Source organism: Myiozetetes cayanensis, unplaced genomic scaffold (genome assembly GCF_022539395.1).
Source record: "Myiozetetes cayanensis isolate MyiCay16 unplaced genomic scaffold, myiCay2020 scf17, whole genome shotgun sequence".
Classification (NCBI taxonomy): Eukaryota; Metazoa; Chordata; class Aves; order Passeriformes; family Tyrannidae; genus Myiozetetes; species Myiozetetes cayanensis.
In genome coordinates this window covers 6,795,094-6,823,035 of record NW_026087378.1, presented here as the reverse complement: position 1 = coordinate 6,823,035, position 27,942 = coordinate 6,795,094, and the positions used below count along the sequence as shown (strand labels likewise).

At 41.5% G+C, this 27,942-nt stretch overlaps 1 protein-coding gene and 1 long non-coding RNA gene across 4 annotated transcripts in view; one reads left to right on the top strand and one right to left on the bottom strand.

Moving 5' to 3' along the window:
- CPEB4 (cytoplasmic polyadenylation element binding protein 4) overlaps positions 1–24,511 on the bottom strand; it is a 41,920-nt gene extending 17,409 nt beyond the window's left edge. For 2 of the 3 annotated variants that reach the window (XM_050312501.1, XM_050312503.1), the window contains exons 1-2: positions 21,813–24,511; positions 11,957–12,038 (exon numbers count right to left, since the gene is read on the bottom strand). In XM_050312501.1, coding sequence (XP_050168458.1) covers positions 11,957–12,038; positions 21,813–22,934 — 1,204 coding nt within the window. In that variant the 5' untranslated portion in view covers positions 22,935–24,511. Of the gene's footprint in view, positions 1–11,956; positions 12,039–12,419; positions 12,649–21,812 lie in introns of those variants that run through there. The other variant, XM_050312504.1, reaches the window with a different exon arrangement.
- Positions 1–27,942, top strand: part of LOC126638554 (uncharacterized) — a 1,011,613-nt gene that overhangs the window by 122,619 nt on the left and 861,052 nt on the right. The window lies entirely within an intron of this gene.

Sequence of the window (27,942 nt, the reverse complement as noted above, 5' to 3'; positions counted from 1 at the left end):
GTCAGACCTTTGCATTTTACACTCACAGCCATCTTTGACTCTGTCAAGTGAGATTCCTGCTTTAAAAACCATTTTCCAAAGTAAACTGCTAAAAGGGAATATGAGAGATTCCCTTTTTTTTTTGGTAAATTTCAAACACTACCAAACTTCAAAGAATGAAAAACATTCCAACAGTACTTTCTTAATCTCAAAACAACCTTAACAAAATTAAGCACTTCTATATATACATCTGAAGAATGTGTATTTGTCACACTTTAGCAATGGCAAAGCCAGCAATAAACCAGCAAAGCAGCCTAAATCAGGTTGCAGACTAAAATTAAGGATTAACACCTTTAGAAATACTGATTCTGCAAAATTAGGCAGCAGAGATGCCAAAAACTGTATTTTTCCTTCTAATATATTTTTAAAGAAATACAATGTAAAAAGAAATTTTTCAAGCATAAGACATATAGCTCTAGCTTATGTCCAAAATGTCCAAACAAATGCTGAAAAACAAGACCACTACTGTAGATGCAAATATTATGCTTTATTTCAAGTAAAGCCAGATGCCTGAAGACAATTATTTACCATTCCTTCTGTCGAGAACAGTAACAAAATGAAGTTTGTGTTATTCCACAGCATTCAAGTACAGGTCTGACGAGAATCTTTAATTTTAAATTCCAGGTCACTGTCACAAAACAACTGACAGACAAAAAGCAAACAGGTTTCTTTTCTTCAAAAACCCTGAAGAGAATCTACCTACACAATCCTTTGGTAAGTAACACTGTTTTACCTGTGATTATGTTGAATTAATTGGGTTCACATGGTAAAAAGGCAGAACCTGAGTGAACGGCACAAAGCAGATTCTCAGCATAATAACTGCTAACAGTGAGTGTTGACAACTTCATACATCAAATAACTGGGGGATGGAGGAGGAGAGAAGCTGAGAACCACTCAAAGTGAAAACTCAAGTTCCCAAGCCTTGTGCAATGAGCTTTAAATTCTTGGAGCTTTAATCTGCCTAAAGCAAAACTGCCTCACTGAAGAGATGGTGCAGTTATAGTCAGAAAAAAATCATCTTTGGGGGAAAAAAACCACATTAAAGGCTCTCATTCTTTACAGGCTGCCCAGGGAGGGAGTGGAGTCCACCCCTCTGGATTAATTTCAAACTCACCTAGACTCATTCCTGTGTCACCTGCTCCTGGTGACATTTCCTGGGCAGGGTGTTGGACTGGATGATCTCCAGAGGTCCCTTCCAACTCCTAACAATTCCAATGGGATGCCCTGATTGCCATGCACTGCCCATCCCAGCCAGCAGTGGCAGGCAGGGCCAAGAAGGCACAACCTGCTTCCAACTCAGCCACTCCAGCCCAGCAAAGCTGCAAATCCACCTTTGTCAGGAGCTCAAGTGAACCCCCAGATTGGGCACCTGAGACAAAAAATCCTAGACATGATTCCAGCACGTAATTACAGAACCACAGAATCACTGAGGTTGGAAAAGACCTCCAAGATCATCAAGTCCAACCTGTGAGCAATCACCACCTTGTCAACTAGACCAGAGCACTGAGTGCCACGTCCAGTCATTCCTTGAGCACTTCCAGGGGTGGGGACTCCACAATTCAAGCCTAAGTCTGAAGGGGAAATGGGAAAAAAAGAGGTTAACTATGAAATGCAGACTGTATGAGGGCTTTTAAACCCACCACCACAACTCCTGCTTTGCTGCTGATGTTCTCAGGTCTGTCAGACTAACACAGGGCCACATGGGCTGAACCTCAAGACATGATTTTCCTACATTTCAACAACCACTTAACTACTCCTGAAAGGTGACAAACCAAATTCAGGCTCCTTCATCTCAAAAATACAAAAGCTTCAAAGCCAACTTTGAAGTTTTCTTTGCTATCAAACAGCAGAATACAAAGAAATCCTCCCTAAACCAACCTCCTATAAATCCTAAACAATTCCAAAACACAGCTACAGCTTTGTCTACAGGGTATTAGTATTTTTTCCCTAATTCCAATTACGTTACAGTGGGATACTGCAAATCAATTTAAGTGAAATCCTTAAATATCACATGTATTTGAACATTCTCCTCTCCAGGAACCCCCACAGGGTCTGAGATAAGAAACCAAAAGCAGGAGAGGAAATCATGTAGCACAACCCTCAGCTGGAGACTGGATGTTCATTGGAATTATACTGTATTTCAGGAAAGCAGGCACCCGACTGCTGGTGGCACTGAGCTTTATTTTATATTCATGTATGACTGCTGGAGAATAGACAAGAAGTGATGAAAACATCCAATCTTTTGCCTCAATGCACCTTCCAGTTTAGGATATGGAATAACAGGTAGCACTTATCTTTTGAACACCTGAAGTGTTACTATATTCACTTTAAAATTAAAAATGAAAGGTAGAATTTGCAAATGGGAGAAGGAAAAGCATTACACAAATCAGACTCTCAGCCACAAAACTACTTCAAAGGTGGTAACTTCAGTGAATTCCAATACACATATTAATGATAGACTTTCCAACAGAAGGAAAGGGAAGAATGGGATGACATATGCTAAAAAATGTATTTTTTAAGTGATAAGAACAATTTATCACACCTATTATAGAATTTATTTAACAACTTATGAAAACATATGGAAAAGGTGCAAAAACTTCCCAAATCTCTCATTCATAGTCATGGTTCATATCACTGTGTTCCTGGACTCTTCATACGTAGCATTTCACTCCAAGAGCAGCTGGTATCTGCCTACACCATCCCACCAGATTCCTACACCAGGAATTCTGCCTGTGCTTTACTGAATCACCTGCATGTGACTTGCAAGAGCTGGATTTACACCACAAGATTTAAACCTGGGGTTCCTTAAGTACAATAATAGGTTCAACGCAATTTATTTTTGTCTGTGGAAGGAATGATCACAAGACAGCCTGGAATGCAACATGAGGGCTTTGTTCCTTTTTTAACCATCCTCTTACTTCACTCCCAAAAAATAAGGGAACAGGAACACAAGCAAGTCAACATCAACCTATGAGGAAAGGCTGAGAGAACTCGGATTGTTCAGCCTGGAGATGAGAAGGTTTTGGGGTGTCCTAATTGTGGCCTTCCAGTACCTGAAGGGAATTTACAGGAAAGATGCAGAGAGACTATTTAGAAGGGCCTGGAGTGACAGGACAAGGAGGAATGGCTTCAAACTTAAGTGTGACAACAGTTGCCCAGAGAAGCTGGGGCTGTCCCATACCTGGAAGTGTCCAAGGTCAGGTTGGACAGGGCTTGGAGCAACCTGGGATAGTGGAAGGTGTTCCTGCCCATGATAGGGAGCTGGAATTGGATGATCTTTAAAGTCTCTTCCAACCCAAACCCTTCTGGGATTCTATGATCAAGCACTCTCCAGTCTCTGCAGCACAATATTTCCCCATTTTTCATTTTTACAGTAAATAGCATAGGTAAGACACTAATTTTTCCAGTTACATAGGTGAAAAAAATGTACTATACACTTCCCCATACCCAACCCAAATGGGAAGACAAACAGAAAACCATACTTTAAAAGAATCACTTCATTTCCTCTGCCTCAATTAAAGAAAATGGTGCACAGGACCAGACACCAACAGTTTTTATGTAACCATCCCCACATTCCATACATAAAATTTATCCTTTTCTCATACCCTCCCAATCTGACTGCTGAGCTGGGATTCTTGCTAATGGGGTTTCTAAGTAAAGCTGAAATACCACTCCCTGCGCTTCACTTGACATGCATATCTAGAGACAGCCCATCACTACCCCACTCACCTGAGAGCCCAACTATCACCATTATGGAACAGGTGAAAAAAACCTGACATCACAGCTGACCAATCTGCATTCCAACCCACAATGCATGAAACCAAGCATGGATAAATCTACTGTAAGATGTACTTTCAAATTTGCCTTAGCAATAGTTCTTATCATTCTGCCTAATGCTGAATTCAGATAAGTAGGTCCTGAATACACAAGTTCTATATGCCTCACAATTCCTTCTAAAAATACCTGGGTGCTGCATAGTCACTTCTGGGTATGTGCAGAAGTGTGTGCTCACTACTAAAGAAGTGTTTCTGTTACAAGTTTCTTAGGAGCAAGTTTTTCCCCTTTACACTCACACTTCAGCACTCACCTCCTCATTTTTCCACAAAACTCAGCACCATTCTCATTATACCCATTTCTTCTTTACCTTCAGTTTTAAGAAAAGCACATCAGGTTTTTCTTCCTGCTTCTTTCATGCCATTTACAGCCTCATAAACATGACAGTAGGGAGCATGCAAAATGGGGCTAACAAAAGACTCAAATGATTCAACATCAAGGCAAAAAGTGAACAAAGTGAGCAAAAAGAAAAAAGACAGGTAGTTTGAGCAGTTTGGGAAGGGAAGCAGGCAAGGTCTGTGTCTTCTAAAACAAAGAACAGACACTACTCATGAAATACAGCTCCAAATTAAAGGCTGCTTTGAAGATGATCCAGAATGGTCAAGCAAGAATTCAGAAAAGACAGAAAACCCCCAAAACCCACTTGGTGGACAGTGATATTACACAAGGCAGAAGATTAAACATACTTTAAAAAAAAAAAAAAGGATGGAATTAATTTCACAAAGACACAAATATAAAAAAGAAAGAAAGCAAGAAAACCTTAGAAAGGTTTTAATTAGATTAGCAAGGCTGCTGTCATGGCATTCAGAATGATTTTGTGGCTGTACCACTCCTGAAGATCAAATCACTGAGGTAGACATGAAAATATTCAGCAGTATTTCAATGTTTCGCTGTGCTTTAAAGATCCCTAAATGCCACATCATTTACAGCACATACATTCCTGGGAAACATCTTGTCTAAGGAGCACAAAAGGCATTTAATTTTCCACACAGCCTCTGGGGATGGGACAGCACATCAGGTCTACTCCAGTGAAGTTCACAGGAATCCTAATGCTGATTCCCAAACTGGATCAAGATCAGAAAACCCTGGGATATTTGTACTGCTCTGTGGAGGCAGGGAAAGGAATTTCCTGGCCTCCAAGGGTGGTTGCATTAATACCCTGTAGTTTATTGCTCAGTGGCTCAGTTCTGGACAGAGCAAAGATCAAGGTATTGCTCTTCCATTAATATCCCACCTCAAAATCCCGCAGTGGTGAAGTAAAAACATCAAGTTGTTTGATTGTTATTTGATATCTGCATTATCAAGACCAGCATTTCTATAGTAATCAGCATTTCTCACAGGTATTAACAGAAAGTTTAATCTACTTAGGTAGCCCCAACATAGATAACCAACAGTATCTGTTTCCTTACCTTGTTTTCTTCCAGTACTATATTTAACATTATATATATTTAACATAAGTCAAACCACAGTTCTGAATGCAGTTCCAAAGGCACATAAATGTCAGCATTCTGAAAAATTTCCCTAACTATGAGCAGCACCATGACCTACAAACTACTTCCCACACACTTAAAATTAAGAATATCAGTAAATCCTGGGGAATTAATTTAACATCAACAGCAATTCACCTCTTCCAACTGCTGTTTTCCATCACTGAAAACAAATAGTAAACTGCTACACTTCAGTACATAACTTGGCTTGTGCTATTATTTCCTGAATTACTCCAGATAATTGAAAAAATATTTTAATATACCTTAAATGTCACTTTCCTATCCTGGGAGTTTTTTTTAAATTTGCATTGTAATATGGGAATTTGCAGGAAATAGTAAAACCAACAACAAAAACTTAACTACTGCTTTATTTTTCAATATGCATCCCTGTGCATGGATACAAAGCATTTAAATTATTTATTGGCAATTATTGGGAATGCACAATGTTTTCTGAAATAGTGTAAATGGGTCTTGGCTTTTTCCTGTCTGTAACAGAAAATTAAGGTGAAAAAGTCAAGGAATAAACACAGCATTCAGTGCTGTGGTGTAGTTGACAAGGAAGTGATCAGTCCAAGGTTGGACTCAATGATCTTGGAGGTCTTTAACAATCTAAATGTCTGTATTATTCTATAAAAAAATTCTCAAAAGTATTAACCTAAATTACACTCTACCTTTGCCTCAGGGTAACCTGTATCTCAGTCCACATGTTTTCCAAAGAACTAGCAAATTCTTGTTTCATTTACATCCACTTAAAATTCCAGACTGCTATAAATTTTAAGACTTTTTTTTTTTAATTGACCCCATTTTCCTATGGCATTCAGCACCACAAACCCAGCCTATCACTGGATAACTTAGCTGTCAGTCTAGTTCTCAGGCTTTCATTGCCAAAAAATACCTTTTGAACCCCCAAAATACCCTGTGTAGCTCCACATTCCTTGTCTGGCTACACACAAAACCCACACACTGCCGGTGGTAGGTAAAGAATCAAAAGCCTGAGTTATGGAAGGGGGGGAGTGCCTGGGGCTTTAACACAGCCTTAGGAATCACAGAATCATGGAATGGTTGGGAGGGACCTCTGGAGATCATCCAGTCCAACCCCCACACCAAGGCAGGGTCACCCAGAGAAGGTGACACAGGAACGTGTCCAGAGAGGGAGAACGACTTCCCTGGGCAGCTGTTCCAGTGCTCTGCCACCCTCCAGGGAAAAAAAGCTCTTCCTTATTTGAGGCAGAGCTTCTTGTGTTTATGGCTGTTGCTCCTTGTCCTTGAAAGAGTCTGGGACCATCCTCTCGATACCCTCCTTACAGATATTTGTGTGCACTGATGAGATCCCCCCTCAGTCTCCTCCAGACCAACCAGGCCCAGCTCCTGCTGTGTCTCCTCATCACAGAGATGCTCCAGATCCCTCATTCTCTTTGTGGCCTCTGCTGGATCCTCTCCACTAATGGCAAAATCTCTCCACTGCAGTTTAACAGCAGTATCACCCAAACAGAGAGGAGCACACCTGCTCCCAGTGACCTTTCTGTCCCAGCTCAGGGATGGCACGCTCCAAATGAACTCACTGTACCTGCTGGTGGTTCCCTCTCCCCACTCCCACCTGCAACATAAGTCCTGTCAGCTCCACCGGCCCCAAAACCAGCCGAGGTCCCTGAGCACCTCAGGTGAGCCAGGAATTGCAGAGGGACCGGCTGGAAAACTTGTGTCCTGGCAGGAGGAGATGGTGTGTGAGTGTGAATTTTCCAGATTCAGCATCTCTTCCTAAGCGTTTAGTTCAAGCCACAAACCCACATGCCCATTTAAATGAGAAAGCTGGGAGTTCATGAGGTAACAGCTAATGAGTATAAAATCATACATTATGTATGGCTTGTGTCCATGACTTCTATGTCAGGGTAGAATCCAACCTAAGAATCTGATCTCAGTGTTTATTAATAGAAGATTTTGGTTTCTTCCTGTTGCCCATGTGATTTTTGTTTTCTTACTTATTGTTGGTTGTTTCTAAACAAAAGCTCTGATAAACCCCAAATATTGGAAGGGCAGGGATAACTCAACAAACACTTCAATTGCCACGAGAGGAACTGGGGGGGAAAAAACATACTAAAGATTAAAAAATTAAAATACTGAGAATTGTCCAAAAATTTTGACTATTAGCCACATTTGGAAAAAAGTGTGTCATTGCTTGTTAATATTCTAGAATATAGAATAGTAGATGTTATAATACATCTACTGTAATCCAGCTGAAAACAATGGATGTCAATAGGAATAGGAGCTGCTGATTTCAAACAAAACTCACACCGACTGTGTTTCCCCCACCCTGGCTCCCTCAGCATGGGTTGCAGTTTAGAGCTATTAGGCCCAGTTTAGCAATATTTTGAGATAGCAGAACAATTGGGTTTCCTCTTAATTAATATGCACTCAAGTCTGCAAATCCCATTAGCCTTTCCTGGCATAGGAGGTAAAATTCAGGAAGATCCTGAGCAGGAAACATTCACACAGTAATTCATGACAGCTTCCAAAGACTATTAGGGCAAACCTGAACTGTCTGCAGCCTGGTGCAGAAGAAGGGAAAGCTTTTGTGCATTTTATTTGAGTCTGGATACATTAAAAAGTTGCAAATGAATAACCCTTAGATAAGACTGACCTTCTTGGTCAGAACAACCACTGATGCTGCTCCCCAAAGTCTGAGGTATGACCATCACAGCAGCCTGTGAAAAACCTCAAAATCTATTATATTACATTTTAAAATAGGTCAGATTTTGTCCTGTGCAAGGACCACTTCCCTAAAGAGAATGTTATTTGGCCCTCGGCAAAAATTGGGACTGATTTTCATCAGATTCTCATTAATTTTCTGGATAATAAAGAAAACCAAATGGCCTGTTCTACTCAAATAATATGAACATGCTGCATAATCCATATGGCTAGAAAAGAAACAACTAGTTTGGATTCTTAAACAACATTCAGAAAACGCTCTCAAAACTATAAGGATTCCTTTCATCCAAGAACACTTTGTAAGGTTTACATACTTTCTTCAATTTTGACACAGTTTTTCAGATCAATATTAAGGGGTTGATGAATGCTTTAAAAATACAGCTCAGACTGTACAGTTGCTTGGAGAAATCCTGAACGGATCTCATCATTCTGGCTTTTCAGCTCTAAAATTTAGAGCTGGAACAAAAGCTAAAAAAAATTAAAAATGCTGTTTGACCCTCTCTCTGTGTCTCTGTGTCTAACTCTGACCTTGGTCTACTTGTAAAAGCTTCCCTTTTGTGCACAAGTATGTTTAGTTTTTAAGACTCTGTCACACTCTCAGCACTCATGCAGACACTGAGCTGTTCACACCCACATTTTTACAGGAGTGCTTTGCAGTGCTAGAAGCAGATGGACTGGCCTGCTGCTTTAATCCATTCCACCTTGCATCATTTCCAGGCAATAACCTTATATTCTGAACTGAAATATAGGATATTTCAGTCATAAAACAGCCTGCGGTCCTAAAGTATTTAAAGACATTTCAGTGTCACTTAACAAGGAAATATTTAGTCAATCTACTACTATTACAGTAATGCTCAAATTGCCATCTGGAAGACCCAGATTCAAAAATCAGTCTCTGGATTGCAGGCTCGGCTCACGAAGGCCGAACACATTGTAAAGAAGATGCAATTAGTCTCCGGGGAAAGGCTTCTGCAGGCTGACGTTGGCTGTGCAGCACTCAGCACACTCGCTCGGGTGGATAAAAATAACATATTGAAATGGCAGCTGCTCAGCAAAGGAAGAGGATTTGAGCAGGGATAAAAATATACCTTAAAAGAGGGGGAAAAAAAGAAGGTAAAATGCCTATCCAAAGCATTAAAAGGTAATAGTGAATGTATTGAATCACTGATACTTAAGATTCACCTTTTAACCTCACACAGGAAATGCTATTTATTTCATTAAACAAGACAACCTAAGAACATAATTATTACTGTCCTAAACAAATCCAAGGCTAGCACAGCTTAATCACCTCAGCCATGAGGAACACACTGTGAATGGATTTTGTTACATTTTGAAGAATTCCTATTTATGATTTTATTTCAGAACCCACAGCCTGCTGCTCTGAACATATCAGTGAAAGACAGAAATTATTTCCAAAAGCCAGCGGGTTCCAAACTGTGACTGATCTCTGATCTATGATCATGTCCATACTCTAACTTGTTTTGAAGCTACATTTTAACGTAGTACCTCTTTCTCTTGAAGTCCATTACAATATGAAGGGGGTGCTGTTAGTGCTGCACACTAAACTCATCTCGAGCCAGTATTAAAGCCTCTCACGGACTCACAAGATAGCAGTGAGACCTATTAGATCATCTAAATTATTTCCATGCCATTCTGAGATTGCTCTCTCCAGTATGTTTTATTAGTGTCTTGCCCAGGCTATTTTTAAAGTCTCAAACCCAGAAGCTTTTCCTTTCTGAGAGTACCCAACTTTAGTTCAAAGCGCTGCATGCACTGATTAACCCATTTAAAATGCAAACTGAAAAACTTCTTATGGCTCTGCTTATTTAAATGCAGGTGTTTGAAATGGCAAGCAAGATTTAGCTGACAACCATCATTTGTCCTATTTTAAGATTTCTAGATCCAGGGTTTAAATAAAGATGGGGCAAGGAAAGTGAAAACAGGAGAGACAGGATGTGTGTTAAGACACAATCACACAGCCACTGATACAGATGGAAAATAAACACAAAAGGCTTGTGATCACGAGCCCCACTTCAGGCTTGATGTGGAATGTTTTGTACCAGCAAGTCACGTTTTTTTTTCCAGCTGTATCAGTTGGTTTAACTAAAGGTATTTCCTCTCCTTACAAACCCCACCCTACTTAGGGATGATCTCTGCAGCATTACCACGGCCCGGCGGATGCTGCTTTGAATAAAGATCCATTCCTAAATATATTACAGGAACTAAGTCACTGTGTGCTGTGCCAGAGTCAAATTCAGGGTACTGCACATTTCACTATAAGCAAACTTCAAGTTCTTGCCAAGGAGACTCTTGGAAAATGAGGCTTCACAACAAAGTATTTCACGTAGGGTCACTTGAATTTCTCATCTCGGTTTTGAGGCTTTTTTCTATATAGTTATATAACTATTAACCTTGAAACAGAATAATTTACAAGAAACCTAAGAAATAATTCCCAGAACAGGACCCAGTTGATATCATCGTGTTTTGATCAGTCTGAGACAACATACACAGAACTTTGGCCAAGCCACAGATGACTCTGCAGAGGGGATTAACAACCAAGCTAAAGCAGGAATTAACGAGTATCAGAACTATTTGTATTCTTTGCTGACATACTTATTCCATCATTCTCAAAACATGTTAAGCACTCAAAAAAAAATAAATTTCCAATGCAAAGAATCCTTTCAAAGCATTTAAACAAAAAATCATACTATTTACAGAACTCCGTTTGTTTAGTTCCTGAATATAAATACACATGGAGCTGACTTTGTTAAATTCAAATTTAAAGGGAAATTTTATTTGTTCTATGGCCACATCACCTTGGGCCAGATTTCAGCAGCTGTAACCTGGTTTGGGATGGCCTCGCAGCTGAATAGAAGGTCTTGGGGAAAATCCCAGGTGCTGCAGTCAAGGAAGGGCACCTGATTCTTGGTTCTCTGTACAATGCTGGAGGCACAGGATGCTACCAGACAGCATATAAACCAAATGAAAGCTTTTAATACATGTCACTTATAAAATCCTGGTCCCCACTACGTAAGGTGGGAATGTATTTTGGGGTTTAAATTCATTTGGCATTACTTTTACCTCCAGCAGGCTCCCCTTGTCAGTTCGAAAGGAAAGAGTATTCCGTGGTGTTTGTCATCACCCTGAGTGGCTGCCCAGCACTGGGGATGGGAAACTCAAGCTGCGTTTCCAGACCACAGCAAAGGCAACAAACACAAGTTACTGCCAGTTTATCAGAGGTTGGTCTTCTGAGCAAGACTCAGTATTAAAACAAGTCAGATTTCATTACCACCACAAGCCTTGATAGCAAAAGAAATTTACTTGCAGAAACCACAAGTGCAGGTTTGTTTTTCTAGTGGTCTCATGACTGGTAACAAAACTGAATCTTAGATAAGAAGTGTGTGTGAGAGTTTGACTTCTCTACTCATACAAGGAACCACTGAACTGAAATGGATTACTCATTCCACAAAACAAGAAACTAGAGTTCTGAATTGTAGACCATAAGCAGTTTCTGTTCAGACAAAATTATAGGCAGACAATACTTTGAATACTTTGTAAGTTGAGGTATTTCCAAAGCAAGATTACCTTTGCCAAAAAAACAAAAGGAATAAAAAAAAGAGAAATTCCAAATGCAGTTCAGTTCAATCTCCCTTTTCCTTTCCCACTGACACCAAAAAGTCTGCAATTTAAGGCAGCACAGAACCGAAAAAAAATGTTCCTTTGTTGCAGCAGCTTCATCTACAGACAACTGAAAGAGGGTGCCCACCCCAGCTGACCAAGCGTCAGGTGCACAACGTGACTTTTTCCTAATCAAAACCGAAATTTCTTAATCTAAGTAACCACCTCTTCCCAATTATTTACTGCAGAAAATAGACTCTTTCTAAATTTACCTTTCAGTGAATCATTTTCAGCCCTCATTATGTCAATTAGCGAGTTCTCCAGTGAATGCATGTCGAAAGTCCTCGTGCGATCCTGCAAGCAAATACAAACAGAGCCGGTTTAGGCAACGCACAGCGTTAAACAAGACCATCTGAAACATAAAAACTGCAGTTTTATTCTACATTACTACAGCAAAAAATATACACCAAAGGCAGTCTGATACAGGAATATTAAAAATGAAAACATTCTTAAATAAGAATCTGATCTACAGTTATTGTAACCAAGCATTTAAGACCCCAATTCAATTATTTAGTTTTGCATTCCTTTCTACACAGCAGAACTTTTTTAAAAGTAATTTCACTGTTAGGAAGTAAAGATCATATCCTGGGAGACAGAATTGCAAGGACAAATCATAAAATAGGTATTTCATTCCAAATTTAGGAAATTTTAAATTCCAGAAACATGTAGAATTACCTCCACCTAAACAACTCGCTCAACACCTGAAATGATTGAATTGTGTACAGTCAGTTCAAATTCTAAATAATTCTAAGGTATTCCACACAAGCAGGAGTGTTCCAAATAGTCTCATTTACTGGGTGACAACTTTGCTCTGATTTTTAATTCCGTGAATTCACAAGTTTGGCATTCCAGGCATTTCTAAAATTAAAGGAGGACTCAGCAGATGGGAGGCACAATGTGTCCTGTACTTTACTGTTTCATTACCTCCAGCCACCTGAACTGCGTTACCACATATTTCTGCTTCCTATTAACCAGAGACATCATTTAACATGTGGGTCACACTTTCTCAACCAAACAACGAATTCCACATCATATAAATTTGATGTTATAGCAACATAAAATATCCTGGCACTGCCTTATTTTAATTGGCAAATTCAGAATAACAGAAATTTCATGTAAACCCTGAAATCTTTACAGTACCATTTAAAGTCACAAAGGGAGGCAAAAAGTCACTGTAGTTACCAAAATTGGTCACATATCCACATTATCTGTGTATTTATACATTTGGATAAAATTTTATACAATTATATTAATCCACCTTTAATTTAGTTTTTCTCTGTCAAGAAGCGCTCTAACAACAGTTCTAAAGATTTTATTTCATTCCTGTTCTAAGAAATCCCCTCTGAACTGAGATCAAGCATTAGGAAGTATCTGTTCTAACAAGAAAGTAAAATGTGAGTAGTTCAAGAGAGACCTTTTTTGCTTTAAACTGCTTCTCCACAATTATTGTTACTACAGCTCCAAATATGTTTTTTGTCCCTATCACTGGCTGTGAAGCTGAAATTTCTCCAAAGCACACAGATCCAGCCTGGAACATTTTTCAAAAGCAGTGGTGAAGTAAAAAAGGGTCTTGCACAGGCTGTTGAGTATCAGGTTATAATGGCCTTTACTCCAGTGCTGAAGCAGCACCAATTGCGTGTTGCAAGGGGGTTCTTGATATCAGACAGATCAGATTCAAAATGATCAGTCATTCTGGACTTTAAATATCTCATACTATTTGAAGAGCAGTGACACACCAGCTCCTAGAGTCCTGATCCATTTCCAAGTTGTAAGTTACACTCTGATCACTAAAAAAATACTGTTTTTCAATTAAATTTCCTGGTATTTTTCCTCTCTTCAGAACAGTTTATTACTGAGACAGAACAGGCAATGTATTTCAACTCGGATGTGCTGTATTTCAAATAGCATTAGAAAGCCTGGGGTTTGGAACCAGTTGTTTTATTAGTCTAGCAAATATCAAATTTACTATAAAAAGCACAGCACTGCCCTGTCTCTCCTCAGTATTTATTTCTGTGGTCACTTCCATTACAAGATAATTGAGGCAACTTAGAGAAACTATCACGAGCATTTAAATTCTACAAGTCAGTGTTTTACACATTTCTTCCTTTAGAAGCAGCATTTAGTTTTGATTTCTACCAGTTCATAACTTATTTCAAACTCTACTTACATTACAATCCTTTAGCAGGATTGAGTACAAGTCCTGAGGTCCTGGATCCATTAGGATCCAACAGCTGGGAAACTCAAGAATGGGCACTGGAAGACAATATCTGCATTTCCAGCAGTCCTCACAACAGGACAACAGAAAATAGTCTAGAACACAGTTTGGAAAAAACCTGACGTCCCTCAGTAGCTTCTCCTTCCTGCATGAAGAGCTTCAAAATTCTTACTTCACCAAGTGCAGAATCCCAGTATTTCCATGTCTTTGTGGAATTGTGGCACTTAACATTTCAGTTGTCTGAGAGACACGATGGGAGTAACCCAGGCCAAGTAATTTCCAGTCTATTGTGCCGTGTATGTGCTGGAGCACGAGAGTCAAAGTGAGTCCCTTCTCCCTAAAACATCTGGGTTGGGTTGGGTTGAGCTGCAGCAACAAAGGCTTTGCTGCAATGGTAAGTTTTCAACACTGAGAATGGAGAATTTAAATATTTGAGGGGAAAAATGGAATTGCACTGATTAGCTAATAGGGGTATCACATTCTCCAAGAGAAGCTTTTTGTGGTGAGGAGTTTAGAGTTTTCCCTTTCTCAGGGAAGCAGCAAGGGGTCACTTTTTCAGTGTAACGTCCATAAGCTGCAAATCACAGTGCAAACACTTTACAACATGACCCTGTGCACTGATACAAAAGATTAACTGGTCATATTCCTACCTGCAGCTATTGGCAATCCCATTAAAAAGAAGTGTTTCCAGTCACTTGTCACAGCACTGGAGATTTCCAGAGGCTGGAGCACCCTCAAAATGCTGCCATGTTACTGTCTCTTCCCTATTTTTCCAACTTTCCATTTCTAATCATCATTGTCAATTCATGGTGCTGAATGGCCCCTGGGAAGATCAGGCTTAGTCCTGGCTTGTTGGAGTTTGCTCCTCTGTGTCTTTGCTTATCAATCAGAAGAGAGCAAACCATGTTTAACACAACAAGTGAATTTTGACACATTCCTGAAATTAATGCAGCAGTTCCCCTCTCTGAAAATGCAGAGAAATTCAAGAATTAGGTGTGTCAGTAACTCTGTGTACATCTATCCAATGAAAAGATGTCAGTCCTAAATAAAGACCAGCCAAAACACCAAGCTCAGCTAGGTCAGAGGTTTGCACAGTGCTTATTACAAAAAAAAAACAAAACAAGACAAAACAAACCCACATTAATTTAGTTGATTACTTGCCCTGATATTGAAAGTCACCATTGGTAGTTTTTAGAATTTTTATACAAATTCAAGTCCATTTATAGCGAAAACGTTTTAAAAACAGTATCCCAGATTTTGTCAGTCTTAACTTCTAAGACAGTCAGTGCATTTTATGAGAAACACATCTGAAATCTGTCCATGTATTATATACCTAAAGTAAAACTAAAGGCTGGTGAAGGCTGATGGTAGTGGCCATCTCACTGAAGAAATACCTGACTCTACATTTCACTCCATAACATCAAAAATAGCTGTAACAGTTAAGATGCTGATCATGAACTGGTACCTATACGTGATACATTTCATTTATGAGTTATAAAGCACATAAAACCACACTGTGCTCAGGAAAAAAAATGATGTTTTCTTTAAAAGACTCCATGTAGAGAGAATTAATAACAACATGGTGGTGTGTTTAATGAATCAATTCACAAATTTACAGTGCTTTCCATGGAGCTGAACTGCTCACTGGATACTTATTTATTTATTTAGAAAATAAATAGGGGTAATGACTACCCTGCTCTAAAGCAGAGTGTGCAAACTTCAGTAACAAAATGTGGCTACCTCAGCCTGGTATTATTTTCCTGCTTGATCACCAGTAAGTTGGGCTTTACACAAGTTTGTTTAGGGCACCTAAAATTTTGCTTTATCAGAGGGCTCAAAGGACACTCACATTTATCCCTGGGAAACTGAACTGAGGCAGAAAAACATCAGGTCAAACACAAGGCCACCAAAAAAAAAAAAAAAAAAAAAAAGAAAACCAAACATACAACAAACCAATCAAACAAACACCACCACCTCCAAGCAACCAAAAAGAAAGAAACCTGCAGTCTTAATACATGACCGTGTTTAAAATTTCAGCCAACATTTCAAAAGACATTCATTGTATGTGATTTTGAATAAACAGTGCTGTTTTCACAATATACAAGGAGCGACAGCCAGCAGATCTGGTTAAGAACGAGCTGTTGAGACTCTGAATGTTCTACAACAACAAACAGTTTTGGACTATACACTGGACATCTCTGTCTACAGAAAAATAAAATTATTCTGATTCTCCTACTGTCTGAGAAATAATTTCTAAGCATGTAAGACTGGTCCTAATAATGCAACCTCACTGCAAAGAGAGAAGAATGTCAGGACTTTCATGTCGTGACTTTGTCCTTGGATTCCTGCAGCCTGGGCAAACCACTTCACCTCCGTGACTCCAGTGATCTCCTCTCTGGCATCTAGACTATTTTATGTTTAGAGGTCTTGTAAAAAAAGGAGCCACCAGTACAGAGGAAATCACTAAATTCTAATCCCTATTCCAATTGTATTTTTCCAAGTCCAAAAACATTTCATTCCAAAAAGAAAGTCACTTAGTGCAAAGCACATGTAAGATATACTGGGGCATCCTCCCATGCAAAAGAAATTAAATTAATTTTTCATGCATAGGAAGACCATACTTTGCACTTTAAAAGCTCATGCCTAAATTCTCTTGCACATCAAAAAGATGTACATCCAACTTAACTATGAAAGTGCAGATTTATTATATTTAATCTGCACCCACAGCATTACCATCACCTGAACAATTAAGATTCCAGAACTTGAGAGTTTCTGTCCAGCACTTCCCAGGAAGGGCCTCCCACGGTTAAATCCCAAAATGTATAAAAAGTCAAGCCTGGCAGCTAAGTCTGGACCCGATCTCTTAAAATAAGGTTTATCTGAAGTCCAAGGCATCAATAATAATGCCAAAGATGCCACTGCACCAAGTGATTTACTGAAGGTGACCAAGGAGTGTTTATGGAGTAGGCACAAGTGGGGCTTGTTTCACTCATTTAAATCTTTGCCAAACCAGATTATTTGTGCAAATCAAAAAACTCACGACTCTATTTGTACCCTCATTATAGCACAAGAAGCCTGAAACTTTCTGAAACCTTGTTCCTGTTTCCCAGAACTCAAAAGCTGTGTGTCTCAGGCACATTGAGGTGTACAGGGAGAGGCAATATCATCATATTTATCATCATAAATACAAGTTCCACATTTTTCTTTTAACTGCAAAGCAAATTTGGACTTGATTATGCTCCTGGGTAAGCTTCTCCTCCTTCCCACCACCCTGCAAATGCTGTATTCCAGTTCCCAGTTCAGCATCCAGTGAATTAAAGGCTTTGAATAAACAGGTTTTTCCTGAAAGGATGTTGCTGTAATTCTGCCCGGATCATCTTTTATAGCTTCACCAGGGAACAATAAGAAGGAGCTGGAAAAGTTAAGTGGCACATAAGACAGGAGGTTTTTTTGGGAGGGCACAATTTTGGTTTAGTCAAACTTGAACTTTTTAAGTGTTAGAAATGACAGACCTGTATATACATTTCCAGTAACAGGTCTGATTCTATTTTAGCCATAAATTAAGTTTTCTATGTATCTTCTAGAGAATACTTCCCATAGTATCTTGTGTTCTCACTCTTTATGCTGGGCTGCTAAGTCTGCAACTTTCAAAGCAAAACGCTTAATAAGAGTACTCCTTTTAATCTTAGGAAAAGACAAACATAATTCAAATAGCTTCTAACAAAAGCTCTCTTTAAACAGAAACCCTGAGGTCAAAAACACACAGGAGGGCCAAAGCCCAAGTATTAACGTCAGTAGTAAGTTTATAAAACAAGAACAGTGTTAACTTCCACAGCACTTAACTTGTGCATGTCATACCACATTAGAGTGCTGCTAATCCCACAGATCAGTAGCTGTGGGGAACAGCACACAAAACACTAATTACTACACAACTGATGTAGTTACAGAAAAATGGGTGAGCAGGTTTAAAAATCCAGCTTTAAGTATTTATACTATTTTCAAATGATAGCTTGAAATTTCTTGGAATAATTGCTGTTGCCGGAATAAAACTGGAATTCTGCAAAACAAATAACCTCTTTTTATGCAACCAGCCCTCGTGAGTTATGAAAAGGTTCCTTAAAACCAACCATTAAAATAAAGGGGCATGGTAAAGAAATTTACTTGCAAAATCCTTTCAAGAAGAAAGTTTAGCAAATGCATTCAAGAGGTTATTTTTTAATTCCAGTTCCCCGTGAATTTGTTTAATGCACTTATTAAATCAACCCATTTCTATGGGCAAACAAATGCTGACGTACAGCTCAGAATTCAAACACGTTTTGTAATCACGTATGTGTTTTCTCAAACATTCCATATCTGCCTGGGGGAAGAGCAAGTCTCTCTGGCACAGCCCCTGGACGGATTTGGAAGGGGTTATATACCTGGAAACCAGCCACTGTAGAAGAAAGGAAAAAACATTTTGAACAAGTGGATATAATGAACTGCTCTCATGTACAAAATTCTTTGAAATGGGCAGTTATTTTCAAGCCTGATTCCGGGAAGAAACACAAATTATTTTTAAGCATTTTTACAGAACGCTATTGCTTCACTTGCTTGTGTCTTCAGAGACCAATTTAAAAAACATCGTCACGCATTGAAGATGAGATCTGGAAACCTGGAAATGCCTATCAAAGCAAGATTTATGCATTGCATAACAGGCAGGATGTTCCACTCATGAGGAAGTGCAAGTACACAGCAAAAGGAAAGCCAAAACAATCTTGAAGGCAGTGCTGCCCTAAAACACAATTACTGAGCACCCAGTCTGTCAGTGCTGCTGGGAGAGAAGTAGAAGGAATTATTTTAAAAATCAGTAACTTTGAAAGATTCAATAGTCACAGTTAAAGCATTTTCATGTATTAAATCTCAAGGAAGGCTGTCAGAGTCAAAAGACTACATTTTTTTTCTTTTTAATTTTAATTCAGGAACCATTTTTTCATTTGGAGACCATTTCCTTTTCAAACGAACACACAAAGAACAATGGCTTTTCTCTTTTCAAAAGACCTTTGAAGGGGGAAGCCTGCCCAGTGGCTAAAGCACAACATCAAAACTTAATTTCATTAACAGATCTGGTACGTCTTCTCTGACCTTGCTTCCAGTTCCAAGACGTTCCTACAGACAAGCTAGTTCTGAAACATTAGGAGACAGAATTCCAAATGGAAAACACTTAGACCAGAAAGCACAGGGTTTGCATGCAGCCCTCCATACCAAGCACGGCATCATCAAATTGCAAGGTTATCTAACAGATCACCACAGTATTTTCCTTTCATCTGAACCATTTGGAGCACCCACTTCATCCCAAGAATCGAAGGGCCACGGGCAGGAATGTTTGAAGGGAGCAGGAATTCACATCAGTGGCTTATGGGGATATTATGCAACGTCGTCCTCTTCAAAGAGGAAGCGAGCACTTACCCCTGGTTACCCTAAGATTCCCATCAAAACAGACAGAATTCTGTGTGTCAGCAAGCTTTGGAGTAAAAAAGAAAGTGATCCCCAAATATTTGCAGTCGCTGGTTTGCATTTTGCCTTCTAAAGAAACTAATTTTCACTAGATTGCAGCAACACTCGTTAATGATTTAAGCAGTAAAACATAAATATTAAATGAAAGGGATAGTTGTATCAAATTACTCCATTATGTTGCTGCAGCAAAGACAGCTTTCAACTATTTCCTAAACAGGAATCTAAGAAGATTCCAGTAACAAAATAGCCTTGTCCACTACATGATTGCTACTTCATCTAGCACATGAAGGATACTTCATATAAAGATAGAGAGATGCATGAACACAAATATATGCTAAAATCCTTATTCTGCTTTGAGTCAAGCATAGATTCAGCATAATCAAGAAAAAAATAAAAAGACATCAAAGGTCAAATTTTACATCAGTTGGTTCCAGCGATTCAAGAATCCAGTGTGCTTTCAACACTCAGCCAAGTGACCAAAGGAGCTACAGATTTTATACCAAAAGAAAAAAAAAAAAAGAAAGTTGTAAAAAGCAGTTGTCCAAGATGGCTTCAAAATTAATCAGCATCTTTCTAGGGCTGCAGTGCTGAAGTCCTGTTCTGCTGCCCTGCCCTTTTCCTCTCAGAAGTGACAGTACCAGACTGGAAAGCACTTCACTCCACACTTTCCTTTTCTTGGCACGAAGGAGTGTCAGACTTGGTCTTGACATGTACAGCTTCATCCGAGTGTTTATGTAAACAGACACCAACATACTACACAAAAACTATTTCTTTACCATGATCAAACTACGTGTGTCTGCTATTTTATGTCTGGAACACCATCCACAAGTCAAGGTTGACTTTGCCAGTTTTCTCTAATTTCCTTGATGCCAATCCAAGCACGTTTCTATCCCTGTGTATATATTAGGGGCTTATACACAGCAGCAAGGACACACTTGATCTCATTCTGTCACTCTGAACATCAGCTACGTGTCAGGGTACAGAGTGAATCAAACCCTGAGCCAAGTCTCACTGCAGTGAGGCTGAAAAAAGACCAGTTCCAGCTGTGCCCTTTTTCTAATGGTTTCAGTGCATAAATTCCATATGCTGGATACAGGTTGATTATATTCATTACAAATCCTGACATTAAAATCCGTTATTACTATATGCATTCTAAATTTAGAAGGGCTCTACCTGATAGTGAAGTAGCCAATAGCTCTGCAGTAGAAAAAAAGGGCCCTAAAGGAAAGTTATTGCCAGAGCTGCTGTGCTGTCAGCAGGCCCTGCACAGCACCAAAAAACAGCAGTTTGCAAAGAACCCAACTATCCACAAACCCACAAAGCCATTATTAAATGTATTTCTGTTTCTTTACACCATGAGACATATTGCACAGTTTTTATCTTCGAAATTATTTTAAGTAGGTCACCCTGGGTGTCTTGCAGCATGGCCAGAAATACTGCAATCACGTTGAGATTTTTACTTTTGCCCTCATTTGAAGAGCTTGAAAAACAACCCTGGAAATGTAATAGAGCTCTTGGGTTGTTTAATTCACCCTAAAGGAGTTTACAAAAGGCACACACACACATAAAAGCTTGGTTTAACTAGTGGTCAGATGAAAAGAAGAGTACTTCTGTTTTAATTTCTACTGTAAATTAGGTTCAACATTATACAATTCTTTTCAAATTCATAACAAGTCAGTCCCAAAGGAGAGGCTGAACTGCCACTGCCTCCTGCCAAGAGAAGGCAATAGCAAAAATATAGGAGACCACCAACTGACACTGGTGCAGATCTAATTTTAGTGCTGATTTATTTAATGGTTTGTAACCAGAACTTGCTGCCATCACTGAGGAGAGCAAACTGCACCAACTACCATCCTGTATTAAAAAAAATCAAAGTTTCGAAAAAAAAAAAAGCTACACAAACTATGTTGCACTGCAAGTCTAAGTGATACTGGAAAACAAAATACACTTTTCTCAGATGTGGTACATTCTTGAGTACTTTAAAAGGCCTCAGATGTTTCATACTCCAACAGGCAGCACTTTTTCCTTATTCCTTTTTGTAGATATACTTGCTGCTGGTAACTAAATTTCTTCATTGGCTATTTCTCTGTGTGTAAGTATTAAGCTGAGGGACAGTGGCTATTACAGGTGGCTGGTAGGCAATGGATTATTTATCACCATCACTATTAAAAAACAACACAAATCACAGCTTGGAGGATCGTTCCCATTATGACATTTCAAGTTCAATATGGGTTTTTTTTAAAGTTGCAAGTACAGGAATCCTACAACCAGGCTGTGCTGTTCCAACACACTGCACTTCCCAGGGCATTTTAATGCACTTTGGGGTTATTTTTCTTATGGACAGAACAGAGTGTGCTCACCTGAAAGGGAAAAATGTTGTCAGCCCTGTTCAAACTGTCTTCCATCCACGATTTCGGAGCGAAGGCCGAGCTGGGCCGGGCGTACTTCTGCAGCTGGATGTGATTACTTGCAAAATTCTTCTTTAAGGGCGAGATGGAGTTCAAGGGTGTTATCCCTCCGTTCAGTCCCCGGCGGTGGTCTCGGCCTTGGGACCCTCCCCACCCACCGTATCCGCCGCCGCCGGGGCTCCACGAAGATGGTGTGGGAGAAGGGCTTTGGTAGCTGCTCCATGGAGAAGGTGGCTTGTTAAGATTATTAGCCAAGTGAGGCAACTGATTAAAAGCAGCATTTCTGTGTGTGAATGGAGGTGGGTGAGGACTTGCAGGAGACCTCCTCTGTTGCTGATGCTGATTGTGATGATGCTGAAAATGGGGGTGATGAGGGTGGTGCTGAGAGAGGGGTCCGATCTGGGGGGAAAAGCTACCACCAAAGCCAGGGCTGACGTGATGTGGAAAATTCTGAAACAGCAGAGCACCATTATTAGCTGAGGCAGTAGGGACCCCTCCCTGATGGAAAAAACTTGCATCTTCATTGATTATTGTAGAAGAAGAAGGAGCAATAGCTGCAGACCAGTTACTAAAACCAGTCAGAGAAGATGCAGTGGATGTCAAGGGCTGTGTCGAAGTACCGAGCCCCGAAGCCTCTTGATAATCAAATCCTGTTAACACCGGCGATTCTATTCTGATTTTCTCCTTTCCATTGCCATTCTCTGAAGAATTATCACCCTGATTTTCTTCGGTTTTAGCTTTCTCGGGTTCAGAGAGCATGCCTGCTTCCTGACTTTGACCAGGGGAAAGCTGCTGTTTTTCTAGGGACTCTTGCTTTTCCTGTTGCTGAGTTTTAGATTTTTCTGACCCCAGAATCTCATCCTGAATATTATGGGCAGCTGGAGCAGGAAAGAGCCAAGCTGACCCAGCACTACTGCCATTGGCAGCTGTGTTATTATTTATAAAAGCAGCAGGGCTGGGGGTTGCATTTTGATGATGGTGTGGAGGCTGCAGATGTGGATGAAATCTGACTGGAAAAGCTGACTTATTTCCAGTGTTGTTTTGCACTAACACTCCAAACCCGTAATCCCCCATTTATTATATTTAGGGTTTGAATCCTCCCTGTAAGAACAAGTTGATGTTTAGTGTTTAGCTTGTCCTCTTCTGAGGCAAGATTAGCAAGTATCCTGTTTTTCACTAGATATTCCAGTTTCTCCCTCCACGCTATTTGTTTCAGATTTGGATAAAGATGTTTGTTTTTTTGCAGAAGATAGATCTCTTCAACTATTTCAATGTGTCAATTTGTGTCCGTTTCCTTCCTTTGGCCAGGAGGAAGGGAAAAATAAATCTTTGGTTCACAAAATAAGAGGTTTCCTTTTTCGAAAGGAAATGCACAGCAATGAGAGAAAAAGCTTCTGGCGAATAAGGATAAAGAGATTCTAACTATGCTGTTTTTTTCCTCCTCAGCAGCCTTGACTCGCCCATAAATGAGTTAAGAGGGAAGAAAAAAAAAATACAATGACGTCTGGTCCCTCAACCCCTTGGCAGCGAAAAATAGATTTAAATCTAGAATAATTTAATACATCTCTATAATCTAATATATATTTGTGTCCTGTTTAAAAAGAGTCTTTGCTGTGGACAAGGGAAAAATTTACCTCAGGATCTCAGCATTCAGAAGGGTGAAAAGGGTGAGTGAGTTGCAGAAGAGGCTTTTTCCCTGTGCTGCTGGGTATAACCTATTATATTTAGCAATAATATACACCGTGTGTGTGTGGTTGTTTAAAGGGGTAAGATCTTATCTCAGGAAATCAGTATTCTATGTGTGCTGGGTGGGGAGTGAGTTGTGCAGGAGAAGGGTGGATTCTTGATGCTGCTCCTTCTGGGTTGGGTTTCAGAGCTCGCCAGACTCGCTTCTTATTTATGATCCAATATTCGCGTGTCCTTCATAAGAGTCCTGGCTGTCCGAGGAGGGAGGTTTTCATCTCAGAAATCAGCATTCACCGTTCGGGGAAGGGAAGGGAGGGGACAGCGCAGGAGGAAGGGGAAGGAGGTTTTTCTCGCTCTCTGCTGCCGGGAGGGTGTTTTGTGGTGCGGGGCTCGCCTCCTTCCCCGGGAATCGCGGCTTTCCCGCAGCCCAGCGAGCCCCTGGAGACGCGCTCCCTCCTCAGGCTCTCGGCGTCCAGCGGGGCCGGGCCGTGGGTGCCCCGCGTGTCCCCCCGCCCTCGCTCGAGCCGGGGGAGGCAGGAGGGGTTTTACCTCAGCAGCGCAGCAGCCTCCGGCAGGGAGGGGAAGGCGCGGCCGGCCGGGCTCCTCTCTCCCCCATGGAAGGTGTTTAAGCGGCTCTCCCGGGTCGCCCGGCGGGGTCGGGGCGGGCTCTGTGTCGGGGCGCAGCGCTCAGGGCTCCGGCGGCGGCTGCTCGGGGCGCTCGCTGCCCTGCGGCTGCTCGGCTCGGCTGCGGGCGGGCCGTGCCCCTCATGGACCGGCCGCACCGCGGAGGGGGGGTAGGGTTCTCCGCGGGGACGCTGCTGCGAAGATCTGCAAGGGCGAGGAGACCGACAGCCTTCGGTAGCCGGCGACGTGTCCCCGGCGCGGAGCCTCCGCCGCTGCCGCTGCCGCCGCCTTGTTTCGCGTCTTTTTTTTTTCCGTGTGTTTGCTGCCGCCTCCCCCGCCCCCCACCCCCCCGGCGGCCGCCGCAGCCGGTGCCTCGCTGGTCCCCGCGCGGCCGCTGCCCAGCCCGTGCCGCCCGGACCGAGCGGCCGCACCAAATGACAACCAGCTGGCGGGGGCCGCGCGGCGCTTCCGGGGCGGTGGCGGCCGCGCCCCCGGCCCGCCCCCGGCCCCGGCTCCGGCTCCGCCCGCCCGGGGGCCGCTGCGCGCCGCCATGTTTGGTGAGGGCAGGAACACCCCGGCTCGGGAGGCCCGCCCGCAGCGCGGCCGCCATGTTGGGTGTGGGCAAGAGGTCAGGGGGATGCCGGCGGGGCCGCCATCTTGGAGCGAGGAGCGCGGCGCCCGCCATGTTTGTGCAGGGCAGGGCGTCACCTGTCACCGGGCTGACAGTGTGTCCGTGTGTGGTATCCAGGGGAATGGCTTGGAAAGGGACTTTAAAGATCATCTAATTCGACACCTTCCACCAGACCAGGTTGCTCAGAGCCCCGTCCAGCCTGGTCTTTTAACACTTCCAGGGATAGGGCATCCACAGCTCCTCTGGGCGACCTGTGCTAGAGCCTGAACACCCTCATGGGGAAGAATTTTTCCTTATATCCAACGTAAAGTTTCCCTTTTCAGAGGGAATGGGAATGTTTCCCCTTGTCCTGTCACTCCAGTTCCTGATGCAGAGTCCCTGTCCGGTTTCTTTGTAGCCCCTTCAGATACTGGAGGGGGCTGTGAGGTCTCCTCACAGCCTTCTCTTCCCCAGGCTGAGCAACCCCAGTTCTCTCAGCCTTTCCTCACAGCAGAGCTGCTCCATCCCTCTGATCATCTCGGTGCCTCCTCTGGGCTCACTCCAAGTGCTGTCCCAGCTGGAGGGCTGGAGGCAGCGCTGCAGGGGGGTCTCACTGAGCGGGGCAGAGGGGCAGGACCCCCCTCCCTGCTGCCACGCTGTGGGATCAGCCCAGGACACCCCCAAGTCCTTCTCTTCAGGGCTGCCTGCTCTCAGTCTCATGGCTAATATCGAAAACTGAACAGTCCGTGAAAGGCTGCCTTTTTGTAACATCCTTCAACACCCTTGGGCTGCTGCCCCTGCAATGGCCTGGGTTGGAAGGGCCCTTAAAGCCCATCTTGTTCCATCTACTGCAGGTCCAGTTCATACAAGAGTTCATTTTGGGGATGGACGCTCCTTTTGCCCATCTGCAAATTAAAATATGCTGATAAAAATATAGTTGAAAAATAAGCAACAAGATAAGTGAAATTTTAAAAAACTATGTGTAGATGCACCAGTAGAAAAATCAAGTGTAAAAGGAAACATGCAGAAACATTTCCTCAATAGTTTTCATTTAGTAGTGGGGTGTCCACTACTACTTGCTCCAAGACTTTTCTGCCTACTCAGTCGCATGATTGTAGGCTTGGATGATGCAGATACTTTTACCAAACCCAGTATTTCCCAACAATTTTATTAAATAAGCTTTTTGTTTGCAATCATAGATACCCTGTTTCATTGTGTGAAAACGGACTTGTTTACATATGGTGAAAACATCATTGTGAAAATATAATTACTGGTTTATAATTTCCCCTTTTGTTTACTGCTTGCAACCTATGTGAGCCCATCTGATACTAAGTATTATTTTCTCTGTATTTTTCTAGTCATACTGTTATTATCATCATTATCATCAGATTCAGGGTTAACAGGCACTTCTGTCAGGATGCCATGAACTTGGCTCCAGCAGCTGATTGCTATTCCATGAATAGTTTGGGAAAGACTGAGTAGATGGCCTTAATTTAATTTCAGGCACACCCTTGCAATGCATTAGGGTAGATGCAGATCCACGAGAGTGATATGAGCAGAAGAACTTCCAAAATCTGACTGTAATCACTTCACTTGACAAACATGGTTTGCTCAAACCATGGGAGGTTTCTTAACAGCCAACAGTGGGATGGTATCAGCTGCCCAGCAGCATTTGTGTCAGTTTATTCAACCTCTTGGAGAAAAAATGCCTGAACAACGTGCAGGGATTGCAGTCACCATAATAGTTACACAGAAGAATAAATCACTGAAGAAAGTCAGAACTGTCTACAAATAAGTGCATTTAACAACCTGTGAGGGAGTGGCCACTTTGGTGGCTGGGTGATGTAACAAGAGTCTCAAAGAATGCAAAGCATGACACTGTCATAGAACCACAGAATGGTTTGGGTTGGAAAGGATTTTAAAGATCCTCTCATTCCGATCACCTGCCATGGGCAGGGACACCTCCACTAGACCAGGTTGCTCCGATTTTTTCAATCACTCAAGCCATAAGCTTAAACCCTTGTAGAGTCAAATTAACACTTTATCATATAGTGAGTTACACACTGATTTTCCTGTAGCTGATGCCTTGACCTAACTTTTGGATGAAACTTGAAACATAAGATCCAAATAATTAGAAAACTCCAAATCCTTCAGCAGTTGAAATGATGTGACTCTAACTAATTTAGAAATTTAATCCTAGACTTACCACAACAATAAATATCCAAGACTATTTTTCAATGGGAAGGAAAGGGCAGATTTTTCTCAGTAGCATTTGCTCACACACAGTGATGAGATTCATGCCCAGATTTGCTGCCACATCCACCAAATAGGTCCCTGCAGCTCAGTCCTGATGTATCCAACACTTTTCACCTGAAAGAGATTTCAAACTGAATGACACTTGAAGTGCTTTAAGTCATCATGGTACCTTCCACTAATCACTACCAGCATCTAATGGATTCATTCCTGGAAGCACTTTAACTCTTCTGGGTACCTTAGAGGAGAGGATTCCTCTGGCCACTCCAGCTGACATCATTAGGCAGCTTTAGCTGATGACTGCCAATGGCTCTGTGCACTAAGCAGGCTCCCCCAGAATCAATCTCCAGGATCACAAAACCCTTAACAACCTCTTCACTGCGAGACTGCATCACAAGTGGGAACATATTGCTCTCCTCTGAGGATTAGATTTCTTAGCCTGCTTTTATTCTGACAATCTCACCATAGCACGTCATGCAATAAGTCCTTGACTGTGACTCAGGTCACAGGAAAGACTGAGGATGGCTGAACTGGTGTAGAAAAATCCGTGTGCTCACTTTTGCTCAGTCAGAAATAATCTTGAGATCTGTGATTTGCTCGGGTCTGGTGCAGGGCCTGCTCTGTCTTTCAGTGTTACACACAACAAAACATAGCAAAGGGAAACATGTTTTGTCAGGTGTGCTGCATAGCCTTGGTAAGGTCATATGGCCCATGAGATGTGGAATTGCTAATGAGAATTTAATAAATTAGCTCACAGATAAACTAAACCTGAAAGCAAATGGAATCCCCAAGAAGCCTCTCCAGCTCAGTCACACAGCTCATCCTGGGAGAATGCAGGAGAGCAGATGTGCCGTTTGTGATACGCTCTGAGTGTTATCAAATCAAGGTCCCATTGAGCTAAGAAGTGAA